The following is a 21,002-nucleotide window of genomic DNA, read 5'->3' as shown; positions in this document are numbered from 1 at the left end:
TGGCTGGGCTTTCCGGGGCCCCGTTTCTGTAAACACTTTTGAAGTGGGCGGTATGTATTTTCTGATATCCTGAGCTATACACATCTACAAGTGAAACCTGGCTGTTTTGCATGTGCTTGGGGGCCTCCCAGCCAGGTGGTTCTTCTGGAACGTTCCAGCTATTCTCTTCCCTGTGAAACCCACCTCTCCCTCCTAGCCACACGAGAGGCTAGGCAGGTGTGTAAAAGGGAATTCAGTCCAAATGGGGCTCTCCATGCTCTAATGAGACCTGGGAGGTGGAACTCAGAGAGCCTATCTGGTGGAAAACAGGCGCTGCTGTACTTACGTCAAAGCCATGACAAGTCTGGGCAGGAACTGAAAGAGGATGTGAAATCTGGAGGCTGAAATGCCAAGGGGAAAATCAGGAGCTATCTGAGCTGTGGATCCTGGGGGAGATAAATGAGGAATTCCTTCTGCAGTGGCCATTGTGGCTGCTGGTGGGGGCTGGGTCCCAGCTCTGATGACCCAGCTCTCTGTGGCTTTCCATGCACAGTGCAAGGGTAGACTACTCACTGATGTGGAGTATCTACTCGTCCAAAAGCAGAGAAAGACACACACACACTGTAGACCAAAATCTCGTACCCTCTCAGGGCCCAATATGCCCAACAATGACTTGGAGGGCCTTCAGAGCCTCTGAGCACACAGTAGGGCAGCAGGAAGTGGTGGGCCAAGCTGGGGGGACTGAAGAATGTGTCCTCCCCCGACCCCTCCCCTCACTTCCACAACTTTGATCAATCACGCGTGGGCCAAACCACAGTCAGCAGCAGGCCAGCTGGCTGGTGACACATGCTTTGGTCCAATTCTCTCATTTCACAGACCGAAGCTCAGAGAGGTTAAGGGGGCATAGCTGAGGTCACAGCCAGTTTTGGGGGGAGACAGAAACTCAAGTCCAGGTTCCTTGGTGGCCACGCTGTGGCTCTTTCCACTCAATCTCTCTGCCCCTCGGTTTGAGGCAAGATTGAAAATTCTGGGAGACTTTTTAAAAGACTAAAGGGACTTCCCTGGTGGTCCAGTGATTAAGGCTCTGTGCTCCCACTGCAGCGGTCACGGGTTCGATCCCTGGTTGGGAAACTAAGATCTTGCATGCCGCGCGGCACGGCCACCAAAGAAAAAAAGACTGAAGAAAACAGGTTCCCTGTGTGTCTGCAAAGACATGTAAGAGAAGCAAAGGGAAAACAAGTGGCTCCTGTAAATGTCCATGTGGAAATCTGGCAATATGACCTGTAGAACCAGTGGAAGCTCAGCACAAATTTCAATCCAGGGTTGAAAAAACAACACAGTTTTTTCATAATACTCAGCCTAGTTGAAACACAGTGCGTTCCAAAACAAATGAATTCTGTTGACTGAATAAATGTATTTTTATTCATTTCATTGTTTTTCACCTTACTGTTAACTCAAGGCTTTAAAAAAACTTTTTTAAATTAATTAATTAAATTTATTTTTGGCTGCGTTGGCTCTTTGTTGCTGTGTGCGGGCTTTCTCTAGTTGCGGTAAGCGGGGCTGCTCTTCATTGTGGTGCATGGGCTTCTCATTGCCGTAGCTTCTCTTGTTGCGGAGCACGGGCTCTAGGCACGCGGGCTTCAGTAGTTGTGACACATGGACTCAGTAGTTGTGGCTCACAGGCTCTAGAGCGCAGGCTCAGTAGTTGTGGCACAGGGGCTTAGTTGCTCCGCGGCATGTGGGATCTTCCCAGACCAGGGCTCGAACCCATGTCCCCTGCATTGGCAGGCGGATTCTTAACCACTGCGCCACCAGGGAAGTCCAAGGCTTTTTAAAAATTATTTATTTATTTATTTTTGGCTGCATTGGGTCTTCGTTGCTGTGTGTGCGCTTTTCTCTAATTGTGGAGAGTGGGGGGTTACTCTTCACTGTGGTGCATGGGCTTCTCATTGCGGTGGCTTCTCTTGTTGCGGAGCACGGGCTCTAGGCGCATGGGCTTCAGTAGTTGTGGCACGCAGGCTCAGTAGTTGTAGCTCACAAGCTTAGTTGCTCCGCGGCGCGTGGGATCTTCCCAGACCAGGCATCGAACCCGTGTCCCCTGCATGGGCAGGCGGATTCTTAACCACTGCACCACCAGGGAAGTCCCCAAAGCCTTTGTTTTAAACAAAGCTATTATCATTTTTCAAAATTTGGTTTTCAACATGGTGAATTTTTTTTTTTAATTCCCAAAGGCAAAGCATTCTCTGTTCTTGGATCAGTGACTCCCTGAGGTCAGAAGAGGGAGCACCTGTTTGCCAGGAAATGGTTTTCCATGCGGCTCTAGAAAGGCAAGCATTCCCTGATGGAGCCTTTGCCTTATCTGGAGTTAGAGTTGGTCCAGGTCCACTGAACGGCTCAGAGGCAGCCCCCTCTCCGTCCTTCAGGAGCTCAGCCAGGCGCTCTGGCTCCCTCAGCAAAGGCCTGATGTAGTAACAGGACAGTGGGGCTTATCACAGCCTGGGAACCCAGGGCCTTGGTCTCTGTAGTGGGACGAACGCTAAAGTCCTTTAAGTCCCAACCCCAAGAAAGAGACTTTCGCCTTCATGACTAAGTGGGTGCTTCAGTGCACTTGGAGGGGGTCAACCAGACCCAAAGATGCCTGGTTCCTTGGCCACCCCAGTGCAATTGGAAGAAGGCTCAGCCAGTGGAATCCCCCAACAGCTCACCTTTATGCTGCTTGGGTACGTCTGAGCTGAAATGCCCTTTCAGAGAGCCTCACGCACCAGCATTGGACATATCTTAATGTACATTCTGCTCCTGCATCCCAGGTGGTGGTGCAAACACTCTGGGGGGTTCCATCCACAGTAACCTGAACACACTTACCTGAGCAAGGTTCGTCTCCCCCAGGTTCTCTCTCTTCTCTGAGCCCCATCTTACGTTCCCCGCACTGCAGCCCCTCTGCTACTTACTCTGTTTCCATCTCTTACTAGTGGTTCCTCCTCCCTGTCCTTCCTCCCAGCCTTGGGCTGGGTTTGGACCTTTCTGATTCTTTGCCCAACGTTGCCATCTTTACACCCACCTCTCTGCTTCCGCATTCCTGATCCACCAAACCTGCACCCCCAACCAAACCTGAAATTGAACACTCCTGCATGAGACTCCCTAAACCATGCCCCTCCTTTGAAGCTCTTTCCTGACACACCCACCACCCATACCCCTCCTCCTGGTGTTTTTGTTGGTTCCCTTTCCTTCCCTGTGGGATGAGCTGGGGAAAATGGCAGTGATGCCCACCATGGCCTTTCTCCAACTAGATGAACTCCCTGTTGTATAGAAAAACACAGGGCACAGAGGAAAGTCTAAGCTGTATTTTTCAAATCATGAGTCAGCACCCATTAGTGGATCCCAAACTCATTTTAGTGGATTGCAACCAACATTAAAAGGAGAACAAGAAGTAGAAAGAATAGAAAATACCAAAGTGCATCACTCATAGTAAGGACAAGGATTGTTCTGTGACACTTCAGTTTCACTCTGTTTGTTCCAAACCTCAATGTAAAATAGATTTCTTACTGTGGGTTGCAGTCTGAAAATGTTTGAAAGTCCCGGTCTACCAAAGAACCAACCGAAACATGAAGACATGCTATTGAAAGCAAAGGAAGTGAGAGGAGGTTAAATAAATTTGCATTGCTATGGAGGCTCAACGAGCCCCTGTATTCCCCCTGTAAGGGCTGTAGGTGGGGTGCCCACTCTCCTGATATTGGAGGGGGGAGGCGTGTTTAGGGGGTGCTCCCAGGAAAGGTCTGTAGAAACGGCCCAAATTCACACTCAGCACTCTGACTAAAATTTGTATACAAATCAAAGATTGAAATCTTAATTTGTTGTAATCAAGAGCAAAAGAAAACTTAAAAGGAATATGAATCCACCAGAGAGTTTTCCAGACAGCTCCACCTGCTACTTCTCCAGCCCAGAAAAACAAAGCCCAGAGGACTTGTCTGATGGGAGTGGGGTCCAGATGAAATTTGGAAATCTACCAGCTTCTTCCATGAGATCATCAGATGCTACCTCTTCAAGTGCGCTAGGGCATGTGTCCTGTCCCCGTGGACAGGCGGGCACCCCCTGCATCCCAGCTTTGGGCAGGCGCAGACAAGCCCAGGGTTACTGGCAGTAAAAGGTGAGCACGTTTTCCTGGTTTCCTCGGATCAGGACGACCGGAGGTCTGAGGTCCTGGGACAGCGTCTCCAGCCAGGCCATGTACAGCGAGCTCGGGCACTTCCCCTTCCTCCCTATGGGCAAGGTGCTGTGGGGCAGGAAGAAGCAGCAGATGGGGAATTACCAAGGGGCCTTCCCCACACGGCCCAGTTCCTGGTTTGCTTTCTGAACAGCGTCTCTGTGTATTGGCCCCTTCAGAGCTCTTTCTTCCCAGCCACCCTAAGAAGGACCTGCTGCTCTCCTTGAAAGCATGACCTGAAATGTACCTTCAGCCGCAAAGCATTTCTTTTCTTTTTTTTTTTGGCCGCGCCCCACAGTTTGTAGGATCTTAGTTCCACGACCAGATATCGAACCTGAGCCCCGGCAGTGAAAGCGCTGAGTCCTAACCACTGGACCGCCAGGGAACTCCCACAACGCATTTCTAAACAAAGCCATGGCCTGCAAGGTCCCCATGATCTGGTCCCCACCAGCCTCCACAACCTCACCTCCCACCACCCGCAGCCTCGCTTACACCGCTACAGTCACAGAAGCTTCCTTTCCACTCCTGAAAAAAATGGCAAGCTTGCTCCTGCCCCAGGGCCTTGGCATGTGATGTTCTTTCCACCCAGAAGGCAGTGGCCCCAGCTCTTCACCGGGTTGGCTCCTTCGATTCCCTCAGGTCTTGGCTCAAGGGCACCTCCTTCTCTGATCACCCTCTTCGATAACATCTTCCCATCTCTCTTCATCATGTCACCCTGTTTCATTATCTTCATAGCACTTCACACTCTCAAATCCTATTTTTATTTATTTGTGTGTTGTCTGTCTCCCCCCACTAGACATATGTTCACTCACGAGCAGGCTGGGTCTGTCTTATCCGCCTGTGCCTAGAACACAGTCTGACACAGTGAGGCTGTATGCCACTCATCCGACCACTCAGGTCATGCCAGCCTCGCCTCTCCAGCTACACACCTGCCTGTGGCCACAACAAAGTGATATGTTCACGTGTTTCAGCTGAGCGGCCTGGTCCTGCTCCCTGCCCTGTAGGTAAGGCCCTGGGAGCAGGACTCCGTTGTCGCCTGGGGAGGGCCCCTTGTCCGAACTGCAATGCTGTGCAAATAACAACATGCCCTGGGAATGCTCTTCAGCCACATTTTCACGGCTATGTTGGGAAGTGACTTTTCTACCACACTGAGATTCCAAAGACACGTGGTGATGCCTGCAGCCGTCCTGCTCTTGGCTCTTGGAGGTGGCAGCATCGCAGCTGCCAGCTGGCGCTACGTGAAGCTGGGGCACCAGCACCTTACGTGGGACTGCATTTTGTTTTCCCAGAGTACATCCACAGGTACTATTTCATCTGAACCTCAGAACCACCCTGGGGAACAGCTGAGGGAACTGGGCAGCCAGGAGGGTGCTGTGCGACACTGGGCTTCAGAGCCTGGCTCTGGGGTCAGAGAAGCTGTAGGAGTCATGGCTTTGCCACTCCCTCAGCCACGTGGCTTTGACAAATGGCTCACTGGCCCTGAGCCTCTGTTTTCTCTTCCCCGAAGTGAGAACACACATGCCTCCTTCATGGACGCTTGTAAGCTCTAACGAAAACCCAACTTAGGAAGGGTGCTGCACAACAATGCTCGCACAGAGTAAGCACTTCACGGTGTCAGCAGTCCTGTCACCACGTATTACTATTTACCAGCTCGAGATGACCAGCCAGTGAGTGGCAGAGCTGGGACTTGACCTGAGGTCCTGGGATCTTTCCATCCCAGCGGCCCCTGCTCACTGCAACTCCCACCTCCACTGAGAAGGTAAATTGAGGTCCTTAAACAGCTGTCCCTTATTTAAAATTCCATCCTCAAAGCTTCACTTGCCACAAACACTATTCTCCCTTAAAAAGCAAGGTCCCCAGGATTGGGGAACCCGGTGGGAACAAGGACATTCCATTAAGCCAGTGTCACTTTAGTTCGTAGACTGTGTTTATGTTTGTCTGGTGCCTTTCCAGGGAAAAGGGAAGTGGAAATATGGAAAGCAAACTTTCCTGATTTAACAGTTACGCTAAAGGCTGGAAATGCCCTCCCGGAACTTCTACATCATTTTCCGGGACTGAATTCAAAAACTTCAAAGGCCACGAGGGGACTGGTGGCTGCGTTATCCAGGGCAGGGGACTCCCATAGCTCCTGCTGTGGCCTTTCCCTCCCGGAGCGGACCCTGTGCACCTGTCCATGCTACTGATTCCCTCGGCAATCTCCCCCAGTGCCAGCCAATGACACGCTCTATTTATGTTCACAGGATGTGTGTGCTGTAAGCGACTAATCTTTAGAAATAAAGCTACTCCAGAACAAAGGAGCTTCTTGTTCAGAACTGCAGCTCTTAGCCACAAAGAAAGGCAGCCTTGGATCAAACCTAGATGCGGAAATATAACCGTGCTTCAGAATCAGCATCTCAGGCTTCAAAACCCAGTTGCCACTTGACAGCTGTGAGATCCCGGCAGGTGCTGAATTTCTCTGAGGCTCAGTTTCCTCATCTCCTAAGTGTGTGTGCTGCGGAGGGGATGGGGGTAAAATAGAACCACTTCATAGAGTTTTGAAAATTAATAAGGCCCAGTGGGTTGGGATTTGGGGATTAGCAGATACAAACTATTATATGTAGAATGGATAAACAACAAGGTCCTACTGTACATAGCACAGGGAGCTATATTCAATATCCTGTGATAGGAACTTCCCTGGCGGTCCAGTGGTTAAGGCTTTGCCTTCCAGTGCAGGGGGTGTGGGTTCGATCTTTGGCTGGGGAGCTAAGATCCCACACGTCTCGTGGCCAAAAAGCAAAACATAAAACAGAAGCAATACTGTAACAAATTCAATAAAGACTTTAAAAATGGTCCACATCAAAAAAAAAAACTTAAAATAAAAGCCTATGATAAACCATAATGGAAAAGAATATGAAAAAGAATGTATATATATATGTATAACGTAATCACTTTGCTGTAGAGCAGAAATTAACACAACATTGTAAATCAACTATACTTCAAAATAAATGTTTAAAAATAAAAAAATAAAATTAATAAGGCCGAATGCCTTGAGTGTCATAGAGGCCCAACCGATAAAGTGCAATGTCGATCACTATTATTTTGACTACTACTATTTGGCTTTGAGGAGGGAGCCTTTATAGAAGACAGAGGGGTCTAGACCCAAAAGTTATGCCAGAAGTAGGCTGTTACTGTGGTCAAAGTTTGCTGGGCTGGTTACAAGGCTGCTTTATCAGCAGCGCAGGTTAAGTTGAGCTCAAATGTGGGCCGTTAATCAGATAAACCGCTGATTAGCAGACGGCAAACGAGCCAGTTCTGCCTCAAAGCTGCTCTAGAAAAGAGTCCAAGTGCGCTGATGTGCTGGAAAATGTGATTTTTGTCATTTCATGGAGGCTTGGGAGGGTTTTTTCATCCTTAGAATTTCTGGGAAATGCAGGCTCCTGGGTCCCACCCCAGGCCCTGATCTGGAAGGAATTGAGGAATTTGCCGTTTTCCACGGTCTCCCGGTGCTTCTGATGAAGGTGACCCTCAGAGTGAATTTTACGGGCACGTCTCCGGGCTGGAGACTGAGCAGCGCAGCTGCTGCGCCCTCCCAGTGGATCTGGCTTGACAACCAGGGCCCCTTTGGGCAACAGCTGCGGCTGCCGCCATTGCGGGGGGACGCTGTGTGCAGGCCTCTTCTCTAAGGTGAGTGGACTCCTGATTATTTGTATCAGCCAATCCCACAAAGACTGGTGGGTGGGGGATTGGTTTTCCCTATGAGATCCAGGGCGTGGAGGAGTGGGAAGGGAGAGGTGACAGCAGGTAGTCACCTCCTTGGATGAAATTCCTCATCTTACTGCTTGAGAGATGGACTCATTTTAGCGGCGAATAAACTTAGAATCATAGCATGTTAGCGTGAAAAAGAATCTTGGAAATAATTTAGTTTAACTCTTCTCTATAATCAGGGAAACTGAGTCTCAGAGAAGGAGGGTTACCTGCCCAAGGCCACACAGCGTGCTGGCCGATGGCAGAGACAAAACGCAAATCTGTTTTGGAAGTGGCACTCAGGAAGAGGTGGTTTGGCACACCCACACCCCCTGGCTGGCACACAACAGGTACCACACCCAGGGAAAGTCGGGGAGCCATCCCAGGATGAAGCCATTGCCACCGTCTTGCCGTCTGACCCAGTCAACGGCCAGGCTAACCTGGCCCTAGAAACATTTTCTGCAAGATGTTAGCCAGAGGCTTGGAGATAAACCCACTTTCCTTATACCACAGTCCCCACATCAAAGGCAACACGAAGCACTTTCTTTGTACAAAAAATGATCTTCCTAAAAGCTCCAGGAAGCATGGCTTCATAGAGCCATCTTCGTGGGCAGCCACCTGTGCATTCACAAAATCCCCCACTGAGAAGGGTCCCAGGCTGGGCTTCATGCTCTGCTGTCACTATCTTGACATTCTTAATCACTTTTGAACTAGGGGCCCCACCTTTTCATTGCACGCGGGGCCCTAGAAATCGCATGCTCCATCTTGATTTCTGGGTACGAACAAACAGGTTCCACAGGCTTCCCTGCTGTCCTGCGGAATCCAGAATCCGCAAGTGGCTCACCCCAGGAAATGTCAGGTACTCCGCTTGGCAAATGCCGACATCGCCTCTTGAGCTGGGCCTTTCCCAGCCATGGTCTGTCACCCTGAGACTCCCTGTGCCACTGTTACCTTCCCCTCATCTTCCACTCAGCCTCAGCCAATACCTGCCCTAGCGAGGCAGCTCCTAACCAGACACAAGCAGCAGCAACGGAAGCTCGAGGAGCTGACAGGCACGGAGACTGGAACAGCCAGGGCTGGGGCCGGGTTCTGCTTCCACTGCCTAGACCTGGCACCAACATCAATTGGGGGTGGCCGGTGGCCAAGGAGGGCTGGGTGGTTCCCAAACAACTAGGAATCGATTTTCTTCTGGAATGAGCTGGGTCCCCTTTGTCAAGCCAAGTTTGGCAGGAAAAAGCAGTGGATAAGGGAAAAGCGGTGGTGAGGGGAGTCAGTGAGACCCGGGACACTGGGGCCCCAAGACCTCTGCCAGCTGGCGCTCAGGCGAGGGGCATGGGGCAGATGCAGGCCCGGCCACGTGCTGAGAACCCACCCGGGCTGTGTTTACAGGAGCTTGGGGCCCTGCATCCTCACAGGGGAAGGCTTGGGTCCTCAGCCAGTGGCCACCCCTGCAGAGCTGACACCTTTGGGCTCGGCGACAGACTTCTCCATCTGCAGGGCGCTACTTACATGATGACCAGAGCAGCATCCCGGGAGTAATCCAGCAGAATCTCGTTCAGCCTCACCTGCCGAAGGGACTGGGCGAGGGAAAGCCATGTGGTCACTTCCCATGTCTGGTGAGTGGTCCCGGCCAAGCCCAGTGGCCTCTTTGAACACCTCAAACCAGGTGTGTGAATTGTTGCCTCTAAATTATTATAGACTCTCCCACCTCCAAGAAGGTAAGTGAATGCCAAGCTCACCTCCTGGAGAAGCCCCCTGGGTGTTTCCTTCCTGACTTTATTACCATGACCAGCAGGATCATGGCAGGGAAGAACCCCTCACATGGCTGGGAAAGCTGGGTTCAAATCTCAGCCCTGAGGGTTCCTGGCAGAGAGCCTGAGCAGGTAACTCACCTCCCTGAGCGTCACTGTCCACAGCTGTGCAATGGGTACAACAGTGCCCTCTCCCGGGGAATTTGGGGAGGCCTGAGGGAGATAATCTATGCAAAAGCTCCAGGCTGAGGGGAAGCACTTGATCAGGCGGACTTGGAGCAGGGGTGGAGCTGCTCTACCTCTCCCGGAACAGAGTAGCCAAGAGCCTTCTGTGGACACGATGCTTTACTCAGTGTTTTCCAAGGAGCTGGGCAGCTGTGGGAGGGTCTGGGGTCTCAGGGCTGCTGGGTCAGGGAATTCCCCAAAGCTGGGGTGGGCGCTGGGTTGTGTGGGGCTCCCTCCCACACCAAGGCCTGTCTCCAAATTGTTCAGAAACGACTGACACTCAGGGTCTCATAGTGGACGGCCACCCCACGTGAGAGAATGGAAAACCGAGGGGAAGTGAGTTCACATAAACGTCCCAAGGTCGGCATTTGGGTGGAATCATTCTTCGCTGTGGACCCGTCCGGTGGGGTGGAGGATGTGTAGCAGCATCCAGGCCTCTACTCGCTAAATGACAGTAGCAATCCCGTCCCCCCCACCACCGGAGGTGACAGCCAAAAATGTCTCCAGAAGTCACCAGGTGTCACACTGCCCCTCAGAACCACTGACGCAGAGCACACGGGGAGCAGAACCGTGGTCCCCAGGCCCCCAACTGCTCACTCCACCTGAAAATGGCCTTGGCAGCCGCCACTCTCCTTTAGGCCCTATCAGCGTCCTGCAGATGCTGCCTGGGAAGCGGGGCGGGGTCTACAGCTAAGGGGAGAAGATCAGCCAGCTTTGTTGGCCCACAGGACAAATTGTGCCTTGACCTTCACCACCTGCCTTATGCATCCCTTCCTGCACACATGGAGGAACAGGGGAGGGGAGGGAGAAGGACTCCGGGCAGTCCATTGCCACGGCCAGGGGGCGGTGACTCAAAATGGGCAGGGGGACCAGGCTCCCACGCCAAGGAGGCTCCGAGATCAACCACTGGGTCACCCGTCAGCCCGAGCATGTATGGCTTGAGGACACCTCAGAGGCTTGGGGCAGGGAGAGTAGAATCGAGGGTTGGGGAGGGGGTTAAGGAAGCCCAGGACAGATGGGGCACAGGTGCTGATGCTGGGGAGCCCCTGGACCCCCACCCCACACCAGCAAGGCCCATCTCTCTCCTGCACCTTGATTCTATTCTTGTTAATCTCCTCATCCGAGATCTTCCAGGGGCAGTCTCGCCTCATCTCGGTGACCGTGGCCTCGTCTTTGAAACCATCATTCAGGCGGAAGGGTGCAATCATGTCCTCAAACCGCTTGGTGCTGGGGACAGACAGAGCAAGTGAGACTGGGTGAGATGCCCGTTTCCAGGGGAATCAGGTCCTCAGAGGGAGATGGAAGTGGGTGCCACGGGGACATACATTTCAGGCTAAAACCCATTCTGACATTGCCTCTTACATCAAAGCAGCCTCTGTGTTGAATTCAGCACTGACGGGTGGGTCTGACTTTCAACAGAACTTCCACAAGTCGTCCACGAAGACCAACCTGTGATCCACCTCCATCCACCTGTCCATCCCCCAGGTATTTACTGAGCACTATTCTGTGCCAGGCTCTGTGCTACACAACAGTGAACAAACCAGACAACATACCCCACCCTCACAGAGCTCACGGTCTGCTGGGCAACAAATAAGCAAATAAATACAGATTGGAAGTATTATGAAGGCACAAACTGAGTACTGGGATGGGGACTAATTGGGCAGGAAGACCTCCCTGGACCCAAGGATGCCCGTCCTTCTGAAACCAGCTATGCACAGGGCAGGGGGTGCTGGAGCAAACAGAACTGAAGGTGCAAAGGCCCTGAGGCAGAAGCATGCTTGGGCTGTTTGAGGAGCAGCGAAGGAGCCCATGAGTCCGGAGTAAGGCAAGTGCAGGGGAGAATGGGATGCCAACCAGTGTAAGTCAGGTAAAGTCAGGTAAAGGAGGAGCCCAAACATGCTTGGGCTGTTTGAGGAGCAGCAAAGGAGCCCATGAGTCCGGAGCAAGGCAAGTGCGGGGGAGAATGGGATGCCAACCAGTGTAAGTCAGGTAAAGGAGAAAGAGCCAGCAAAGGATACTGAAAGGAGGAGCACAGAGGTAGGTGGGAACCAGGAGAGGGTGGTGTCTTAGAAGCCAAAAGAAGGACTGTTTCAAGAAGGATCACTGTGTCAAATGCCACTGAGAGGCAGAGAAAGATGAGGACAGCAGTGGGCTCTGCGGATCTGGTGGTGCGGAGGTCACGGCCGAGGCTGGAGAGAATGATTTCAGCGGAGCAGTGGGAGGGCAGCCAGACTGGAGTGAGCTGGAGAATGAGGGATGGGGAGGAAGCGGCCACAAAGAGTGTAGCATCACTTTGGAGAAGGTTGGCTGTGCAAGGGAGGAGAGAAATGGTCCAGGAGGTGGAGGCAGATGTAGGGGCAAAGGGAGGCTTAAATATAATATGTGCTGGATGGGGTCTGCACGCTGGCTTGCGCTATCCTCTGCACTGAGGAAGGTCTTCCCCCATCTCTGTTCACGGCCTTTCTCAAGGCTCTGCTCATCCACCAGCAGAGACGACCCTATGTCCTGCTGTGCATTCTGGTCCCTGTCTGCAGCATTCTGATGGCTCTTGATATCCTCCCTACACCTAAGCCGGGGTAAACCCTGCAGGACAGGGCTGCAATTCACTCATCTCTGCCCCTGCAGCTCAAGCACAGCCCTGAGAGAATGGGAGAGTCAGTATATCCGTCACTATTAAATAGTTCCTTTCTTCTCTTCTTGATTTCCTTCCCTCTCCAGGTAAACAAGGGCTAAAGAGGTCAGGACAGACCTTACTTTATTGAGAAGATAGAGTCCTGGAAAACCTCAGGTAGACAGATTGAGATAAAGCAATCCTATTGTAAATGTCTTCTTTTAAGAATATAAAATTGAACCATTAGGAGAGTAAATCATCCCTTCTGGCCCCACAATTGAGCCCTGATACAAATTCACACAGGAGTTTGCTTAAAGTCCGCCAACTTGCCATTGCATGGGCAGGCAGGGGGAGTGGTCCCTCAGACCATTCGACATCTTCCCCCCTCCAAGTGCCAGTAGGTTAACATAACATCAGGGGCCGCAGCTGCCATGTTTCTGCCTCAGGGCCTTTGCACCTTCTGTTCTGTTTGCTCCAGCATCCCTCAGCCCCGTGGAGGGGACGTGCCTCTGACATGGCCCCTGCAGAAGGAGCTACCCTTTAGCTGTGTATTTCGGGGCATATGATTCTGCCATTCCTGGCCACAGCCAACTGGACCAAAGGTAGCCAAGAAATAGGCCTTCCAGTGGACTTTACCTTAGCTTGGCAGGAAGGGATGAGCTGGGCCAGTCACAGTCCCTTTTTTAGGCACTTAAATTAAGCAATGCCCAGAGAAGGAAGGAGGCAGCTTGTAGCGGACTGGGACTGCAGGGAAAGTTCGAGATGCAGAAAGAACTCGGAAGCTACAAGCAGGCAGAAGCCACAAATCTGAAGAAAACCAGTGGAGGTAAAATCAGCCTTTTGTGAATAGCAAGCAGTCTGGGTTCCTGAAGTGTGAAGCTGGAGACTCCCTCAGCCCCCAGGTCTGTGGGGTAGGTGGGGGGGTCCCTGGCAGATGAAACACCGGCTTCTGCTCGAGGGGCAGGTTAGCCATGATTTGTACCAGTAAGAGCTTCAAAAACACTTGGTGTGTGATAAAGCATAAATGTGAACACTCTTTGGCCTCCCGCCCAGGTGTGTTTCTGGCAAAGACCACAGCTCTGATATGCAAAGGACCAGCCGGCAGGGGGAAGAAACACAAACAGAAATTAACGGCTGCACACTCGACCCTTCCTCTTTCTTTCCATGAGCCCAGTCTAGGTGGGGGCAGGAAGGACCATGTCCTTGCCCTTGGCTCACCCGAGAGAAAGGGCCGACCCTTCTGCCTGGAACCCCCAGCACAGAAAACTCACTGCTCAGCCTGCGGCTTCTGGTTGATGTCGGGAAGGATGTGAACTTCGTGGAATCCTAGCCGGAACTTGCTCAGCAGAGAAATGATCCTGGGAGATGGAGATTTTTTTTTTTTAATATATTCATTCATTCAATGAATTTTTATTGAGCTCCTGTGGAGGATATAGCAGCAAGCAAAACAAACCCTGCCCTCGGGGAGTTTACACTCTAACCTGGGAGGAGGGCAGACAATAAATAAATATTGATAAAGCAGGTCAGGTGATGATGAGTGACATGGGAAGGGAGTTGTCCTAAGTATCTGGTGGCCACCTCTGGACTAGGGCGCCTCACATTTTAATGTCAGAGCACCTGCTGGGGATTGTGTTACAGTGCAGATTCTGATCCAGCTGGTCTGGGCTGGGACCTGGGATTCTGCATTTCTCACCAGCTCCCAGGTTATGTGAGGCCTGCTGGTTCACCGGCCACACTTTGAGAAGGAAGGGTCTAAGGGATGGGAGGCGAACTGCAGGAAACTCCTCAGGTGGCTGAGGAAACAGATAACACACATGAACTAAGTACAGAACCAGGAGCAGCAAGCCAGATGGCCCCGACTTTGCATCCACAGGGAGGAGACGCCAACTGTGGTTTGCGGCAGTCAGGGAAGGCTTCACAGAGGAGTTGGTGATCTGGTTGGATGGTGAATGGTGGGTAAGACCTATAGGCCAAAGAGGGTGTCCGCACTGGAATCACTCAAGGAGCCTTCCAGACAGTACACGTGCCTCGGCCCTAGCCCCCCCATTGCATCAGAATCCCGGGGCAGGACACAGAGTTGGTGATGCCCCAGGACGAGGTGGTGGGGAGTGAGCACCCCAGGAGGGGAGTCCAAATGACCAAAGACATGGGGGTGCAGGGGATGGTGTGGAGCACGCCAGGGGACAAAAAGGAGATAAGCCCGAAGGAGCAGGCTGGGGCCCATCTGTCAAGCCACTGCTGGTCCCTGAACTTGGGAGTGAACTTAGGAACGCAGAGCTGTGGGCAAACATCTTGGTGTGCGGTGCTGGTTGGCAGGCCTGGGCAGGGCCTGGGTGGAGGCAGTCATGAGGAAGGCAGAGGACGTGGCCTGGTCAAGAGTCAGCTGGGGGGCAGAGATTTCACACCCTTTGCTCGACAGACATCCTGTGACCCCACAGTGCTGCAGCCTTGAACTAAACTAAACCTGCTGAACCCAGCTTTCAGTTGGAGCTGGAACAGGAAGCCGAGAGGGCAAAGCAGCCTTCGAGGTGCGTTTACCTTTTGGAGAGCACAGGGAAGCTGATGCTGCGTCTCCCAGGCAGTGCTCTCCTCTGCATTGCTGAGAAGGGCCCTCCGGTAGAGAAGTTCTCAGTGGGGGATGAGGACAACGAGATGGGATTGCTGGTCACCCTTAACTCACGCAGTGGGTGATTCAGAAGGGGTCGTGGGGATGTGGTCCTGGCATAGGACTAAAGTGGCACAAGCCACGGGGTCCTGACCCTGGGGCGTCATGGCGGGCACTAAAGGCTGGGCAGGGTTTTCTCTCTGGTTAATTAACTGCATGATTGGAGGCAAGCCACCCACCCCGTCCTTCCCAGCCCGGCTGCACCCTCCAGCAGTCCTCCATCCTACGACCTTAGACCTCACTTGACCTTGCTCTAAAGAAGCAGGTGCCCAAATCTAGGCACATATGTGCCACCAGCCCAATTCCTGCCACCTCCACACCTATGTACCTGCCTACTATTTACTTCCTTCTCAGCTTAAGTCAACTCACATTCTTACTTAGACACATCCTGAAAGGAAATTGTCATCACAATTTAAACGGAAAACCAGCATCTCTTGCCAGAAAGATATGACCAATAAAGCCAGTAAACCAATGTCACTAAATTCTGGTGGATCTCATTTCCTGTCAAGCACTCCAGCCAGGCCTGCTTCCTCTTGTTTAGACAGAGAATCAGCCACAGAATTGGAGAATTAAGTCACTTCTCACCAAGAGATTCTTCAGGATTTTCCACCCCTTATCCTGGCCACTGAAGTCACCTCTGGTCTCACCACGGGCAGCAACCCAAGCTTGGGGGGACTTTGCCCTGAAAGATTCTAAGCTCCGCCTCATTTCTGAGGAGGAGGGGCCTTCTCCATCCTTCATTTCACACAATTCTCCTTGAGGTTTGTGGGTTTAAAATTTAACAGCTCTCCCTGTCATGGCCGGGACTAGGGCATGTGCATCTTACTAAAGGGGGACAGGACACCAAAACCACCTCTGAAATGGAGAGAAACCTGCTCCTGCCCAGAGCTTCCTCACCACGGCTGTGACCTGAGAGGGGCAAGCCCCCGGGGGCAGTGGAGTGGGGGAGGCAGGCTGGGGCAGTGTTGGGGTGACACCTACCGCTCCCGTGCGACCCACACAGTGCCCCCCACTTACGCCTTTCTCTCCTGGTCCAGCCTGTTGATCTGGCCCCCCACGAACACGCGGGTCCTGCATTTATTCCATCTCTTCTTGCGGCCGAGGAGATAGGGGATGAGGAGGGTGAGGCCTGGCAAAGAGGGTCTCATGAGTCAAGAGGAAAATGCTCTCAGGATCCAGCCCTCTCTGAGTTCCTGCCCCGCTCTGCCACTAGCAAACCGCTTCCCCTCTCTGGACCTCAGTGTACCCACCTCTGTAATGAGTGTGTCAGACTAAACCAGGGGTGAAACGCGGGGCTCTGTGGGCTGGGGTTTATGTGGCCTGCACGATGCTTTTAAACAAGTGAGCTGGCATTTAACAATTGGGATATTTCACACGTAAATCTAGATCGCTGTCACTTATCACTGTGTAATCCACAAATGACCTCACTACTCTGTGCCTCAGTTTCCTTATTTGTAAACGGGGTTAATAATCGTTCCTACCTGGGGATTGCATTAGGTTAACCCATGCAAGCACTTAGTGTCAAGCATACAGTAAGTGCTCATTCAATACTATCTATCACATCCTATATACAATAGGATATATCTTACTGGAACAGAACATTTTCTCTGTATCTAGGACTCAATCAGGGTGGGAACAATAAAGCTGAGAATGATATGCTTTAAGAAAAATGGGAGAGAGTGTTTTTCTTTGGGAAGTGAAGAATATCCCTACAGCTTTCCTGTGCACCAGGCCATCTCTCCCATTTATGTCATGTGCCTGTGACCCCAAGGGCCTGTCCAGTCTGAAGGTTCCACCTCATGTTGACCTCAGCTGCTCCCCTAAGTCTCTCATTTTATAGTTGAAAAGCATGGGGCCAAGAGAGGGGCCCAGCCAGGCTCCTGTGAGCCCAGGGGCCCCTATTTCCCTTTGCTGGGCTCCAAGGTCCCACCAGAAGCCTTGTCGAGAGTGACCAGGAGGGGCATGCTGAGAGAGTAAGTTATAGAGGGGAGACGGCTGGGGGGGATCCGGCATCCTGGGGGCACTGACCTCCATCATCGAATAGCCAGTAGATGTCAATGGTCTTCTTTCCCTGCTCCGACTGGAAGATGGTGCTGGCCTGCTCTTCCTGCACCAGGCCCTCGGGGTCCACTGCAGGAGCAGAGGGGCAGGTCACATGGGAGCAGAGCCCATCCAAATACCCGAGTGTGTCTGAAAACAGAGCGAGCTGCCCTGGGAGGTGGGCTTGCCGTCACTGGGGCTGTGCACGTGGTGGCCGGAAGCCCCTGCTGCAGGCATGCACTGGGGGACTGGCCCAGAGCACCGCCAATGGGCCCTCCTGATGCCGAGACTCAAGGAGCAGGGACCCGGGATGGGCAGGGCTGGGATGCGCCCCTCCCCTGCTCCCAGCTTCTCTCTCCTGGGATTCTGGTTGGCACTGGGGGGTTGGGGTCATTCTCTTAACAACTCCACTGTGCCCCTCACAGATGCGCACAGGATGCCCCCAGCTCCTGCACTGCAGGTTCCCCTGCCTGCCAGAGAATCGCTGCCCCTCCCGGTTGGAGCCTGGCCAGGGGGGCCTCGGAGGGGTTGGGACTTGGGCTCCAGAGCTCACTGGGTGGGGGTCCCATGATGACTGGACACTGAATTCTCCAGCAGGGCTGGCAGTCTTTATCCTGCTCCCCGCCCCACGCCCCGACTCCCTGTTGCTTAATCCCAGGGGTCTCAGGCACCACTGTCACGAGCAAAAACCTCCTGCACTTGCCCAAGTTCCCCGGTGGCCCGTCACTAGCTGCTCCCAGGGTGAGAGCGCCCTGAGCCTCTGAGTGGGTGGGACTGACCCGTGCCGGAGACAGACGGCCTGGCTCCACTGGCTCTGGCTTCCTTGCCATCCTCTGCTGGGTCAAACACGGGGTTAACTGCAAAAAAGGGGGAGCTCTGTTCCCAGGCTCTCCTGCTTGGGGCTCTTCCGGGCTCCCCCTTACCCTGGGAAGAAGGTCCTGACTCTCAGCTTCCACAGATCTGGCCTCTGCCTCCTTTCATGCTTCGGCCCCACCCGGCCTCCTTCTGCTGCTCAGACAGGCTACGCTCCTTCCCACCAGGCCTCAGTGGTGGGTGGCATGGTGAGTGGTCCCTGGGCCGGGAGCCCTCTTTCCCCAGCCCTCCCCTTCTAGCCACAAGCCCTCTCCTCAGAGAGGCCCTCCTGCCCGCATGCCCTGTGTTGGCCTCCTCAGGACACCTCCTCAAGACACCTCCTCAGGATGCTGTCGCTGCCTGAAGTGAGTCCAGTGTCCGTGTGTTTCCCGCCTGAATGTCAGCTCCTCAAGGGCAGACTTTGTTTTGCTCCCTGCTGCACGCCCAGCGCCTAGAGCAGCGTCGGTCAGGAGTGTGGCCACTGCTCTGTAAATTCTGGTTGCATAAATATTCAGTGAACTACTGCTGGGTGCCAGGCATGCCCTCGGTGACCTGGATGAACAAGACTCAGGCCAGCCTGCGGCGTCCACACCTCCCGGTTCCCTCAGCACTGCCTCCCCGTTTGTCTTCATATGCGTTCTTTCTTTCACACCTCTAAAAATTACTCATTCAGATCTGCCTGTTTACATGTGACTTTACATGTAACACACATCCCTACTCAGTGCCCCAATCCTGGTTTTGGAGACCAAAACACCCAGTTTTCATGGCCTTTCTGGGTCTGTTTTCATACTCTGTTGTCTTTACGTGACCCTCTCTCACCCCTCTTTTCCTTTTTCCTGGCTATTAAATCCTCTTTATCCCACTGGTTACAAAAGTTCTTATCATGATTCGGGGACCTCTGAGGTCCAGTTCTGGTTCTGGCCCCAGCTGGAAGTAAGACCCTGAGCTCGTCACATCCCCTTTCTGGACCTCGGTTTCTCCATTTAGAAACCTGATGATCTACATCAAAAGCGGACTTTCTAGGAGTCTGTGACCTTTTATTTACTAATTTCCCCCTGTCTTCCCTGTACCACTTTAAAAAAATGTGTTCTAGAACTTCCTGATATCCTGCTCTGATTTTGATGGGGTGTCAAGAAGGTGGGGTGTGTACTCACTGTGCGCCTGCATCACCTTCGAGATGTTGAGCCCCTCACGCATCCTCATGACACACACGCTGTAGTTGAAATCAAAAGCGTCGCTGGAAAGAGAGGAGGTGGGGTCAGCCTCCCCTTGGCCCCAGCCTCCAGCAGGCCAGGTGTCTAGAGCTGACCCTGCCTCCCCTCATACCCTTCCTCCTCTCTGGGCCTCAGTCTCCCCATCTGTATAATGTGCAGGCAGGACTGGAAAGGCCCCCAGGACCTCTCTAGCTCTACCGTCTGTGGCACTATGGATCCTACAGACCCTGTACTTGGGGAAAACTGAGTCAGGCCAGTCTTAGGGCCAGGCCCTGTCCTCCTGATACATGCAGCTACTCCTCACAACTCTGCCAGCAGAGGTGGGGATGGGAATTACTCGCTCCATTTGACAGATGCAAAACCTGAGTTTTAGGGAGTAACTTGCCCATGACACACACTAAGGAAGTGGCCAACTGGGATTAGAATTAAATAGCTGAGGCTGGAAACCCTGAGGACAGGTATGCACACAAGAATGGCCTCGCTCATGAAGACATCAACAGGTTGTCTATATAAATGTCTACAAGGCTCCTACCCCACAAGTATATTTACTGCCTGGTTGACACAGTGCCCAAGAGCCCACCACTAGGGCTAATCTAATAGGCTAAGCACTGCCCTCTCTGGACTCCTTTAACTACACATCACTGGGACAGGGGCCTTTCAGGCCCCAGCAATTTGGAGTTTTGGCGTGTTGAAGCTGGGTGTTCCTGAAAAGCAGGTATACACCGCCTCCTATTGTAATTTTGTTAGAGGCAGTGAGATGCACTGCTCAGAGTCATATAGCTGGTTCACAGCAGACCTGGAAGCAGGGCCCAGGTCCCCAACACTCAGCCTCGCGTTCTTTAAATGCTCCTGCACACTGCCTCTCTGTACCACGTCAATGCAGAAAACAACTCAGGTAGGCATTTTCTGGACCTTGCACAGCAAGAGCTGAAGGAGAAAGAGTTTGGAGTGAACCCTAAAATCCCTAGGGAGTTTATCCCCCTGGTCCCATCTCCCAAGCTTGTTGCCTCCTCGGAGGCCTGGTTTCAGAGGTACCACCTCACAGCTTGAGAGCTGGCCATCTGCAGGTCTTCGGAAGCCTCCAGGTGGACACAAGATTTTCACCTAAAAACCCACATTTTCATCTTCTCTGAAAAACTAGATCTAGCAACACCGGGCCCACATTTCTGCCTGGGCACGATTAGCTGGAGCCAAATAGCAGCTGTTCTCTCCAGTTTGCCACAATCCCCACTGTTCCCTAATGCCCATTCTGGGCCCACTTCACTGTGTTACCTGCCTGTTTCTGCTGATCTTGGTGTCTATGACTCACAGGTCAGAGTGGGGAACCCTCAGACTGTCTTTTTCTTCCTCAGCTTCAAACCAGTGGACTCAGCTTCTTATAGCACCCACTGTTTCCCCCTCTACTTCCCAAGGCCCAGGAAACTCCAAAGGCCCAAATTGAGACACCACAGGCTCTGCCTCCCTCATGCCCTCACTCACTGCAGGATGCCGATGTAGTCTTCCACTGTGGCCGGGTGAGCCGACTGCCAGTTCTTCTTGAACCCGACCACCAGAATGTTGGGTTTCATCCTCCCGAGACCTGCAGCCTGCCGTGGGTGGGGGGGGGAGGGGATGAGGTGAGGAACCAGGCCACAGGCCCCACGGGGCTCTGTTCTGTGACTAGGGTGGGGCTCCATCTCAGCCCCAGCTGTCCTCTCTGCCATGTCATGGGGGCTTAGGAAACACATCTGCCAGTTCAGGG

General features: G+C 52.8%; 1 protein-coding gene across 1 annotated transcript in view; it reads right to left on the bottom strand.

Annotated features, from left to right (window-relative positions):
• Positions 1-3,305: 3,305 nt before the first annotated feature.
• The window catches only part of SLC12A3 (solute carrier family 12 member 3), a 41,672-nt gene continuing 23,975 nt past the window's right edge, over positions 3,306-21,002 (bottom strand). The window contains exons 19-27 of the mRNA XM_067719529.1: positions 20,741-20,847; positions 19,202-19,284; positions 17,975-18,052; positions 17,184-17,285; positions 16,173-16,284; positions 13,762-13,848; positions 10,971-11,106; positions 9,413-9,480; positions 3,306-4,249 (exon numbers count right to left, since the gene is read on the bottom strand). Coding sequence (XP_067575630.1) covers positions 4,108-4,249; positions 9,413-9,480; positions 10,971-11,106; positions 13,762-13,848; positions 16,173-16,284; positions 17,184-17,285; positions 17,975-18,052; positions 19,202-19,284; positions 20,741-20,847 — 915 coding nt within the window. The 3' untranslated portion in view covers positions 3,306-4,107. The remainder of the gene's footprint in view (positions 4,250-9,412; positions 9,481-10,970; positions 11,107-13,761; positions 13,849-16,172; positions 16,285-17,183; positions 17,286-17,974; positions 18,053-19,201; positions 19,285-20,740; positions 20,848-21,002) is intronic.

Source organism: Pseudorca crassidens, chromosome 20, assembly GCF_039906515.1.
Source record: "Pseudorca crassidens isolate mPseCra1 chromosome 20, mPseCra1.hap1, whole genome shotgun sequence".
Taxonomy (NCBI): Eukaryota; Metazoa; Chordata; class Mammalia; order Artiodactyla; family Delphinidae; genus Pseudorca; species Pseudorca crassidens.
This window is presented reverse-complemented; position numbering and strand designations above follow the sequence as displayed.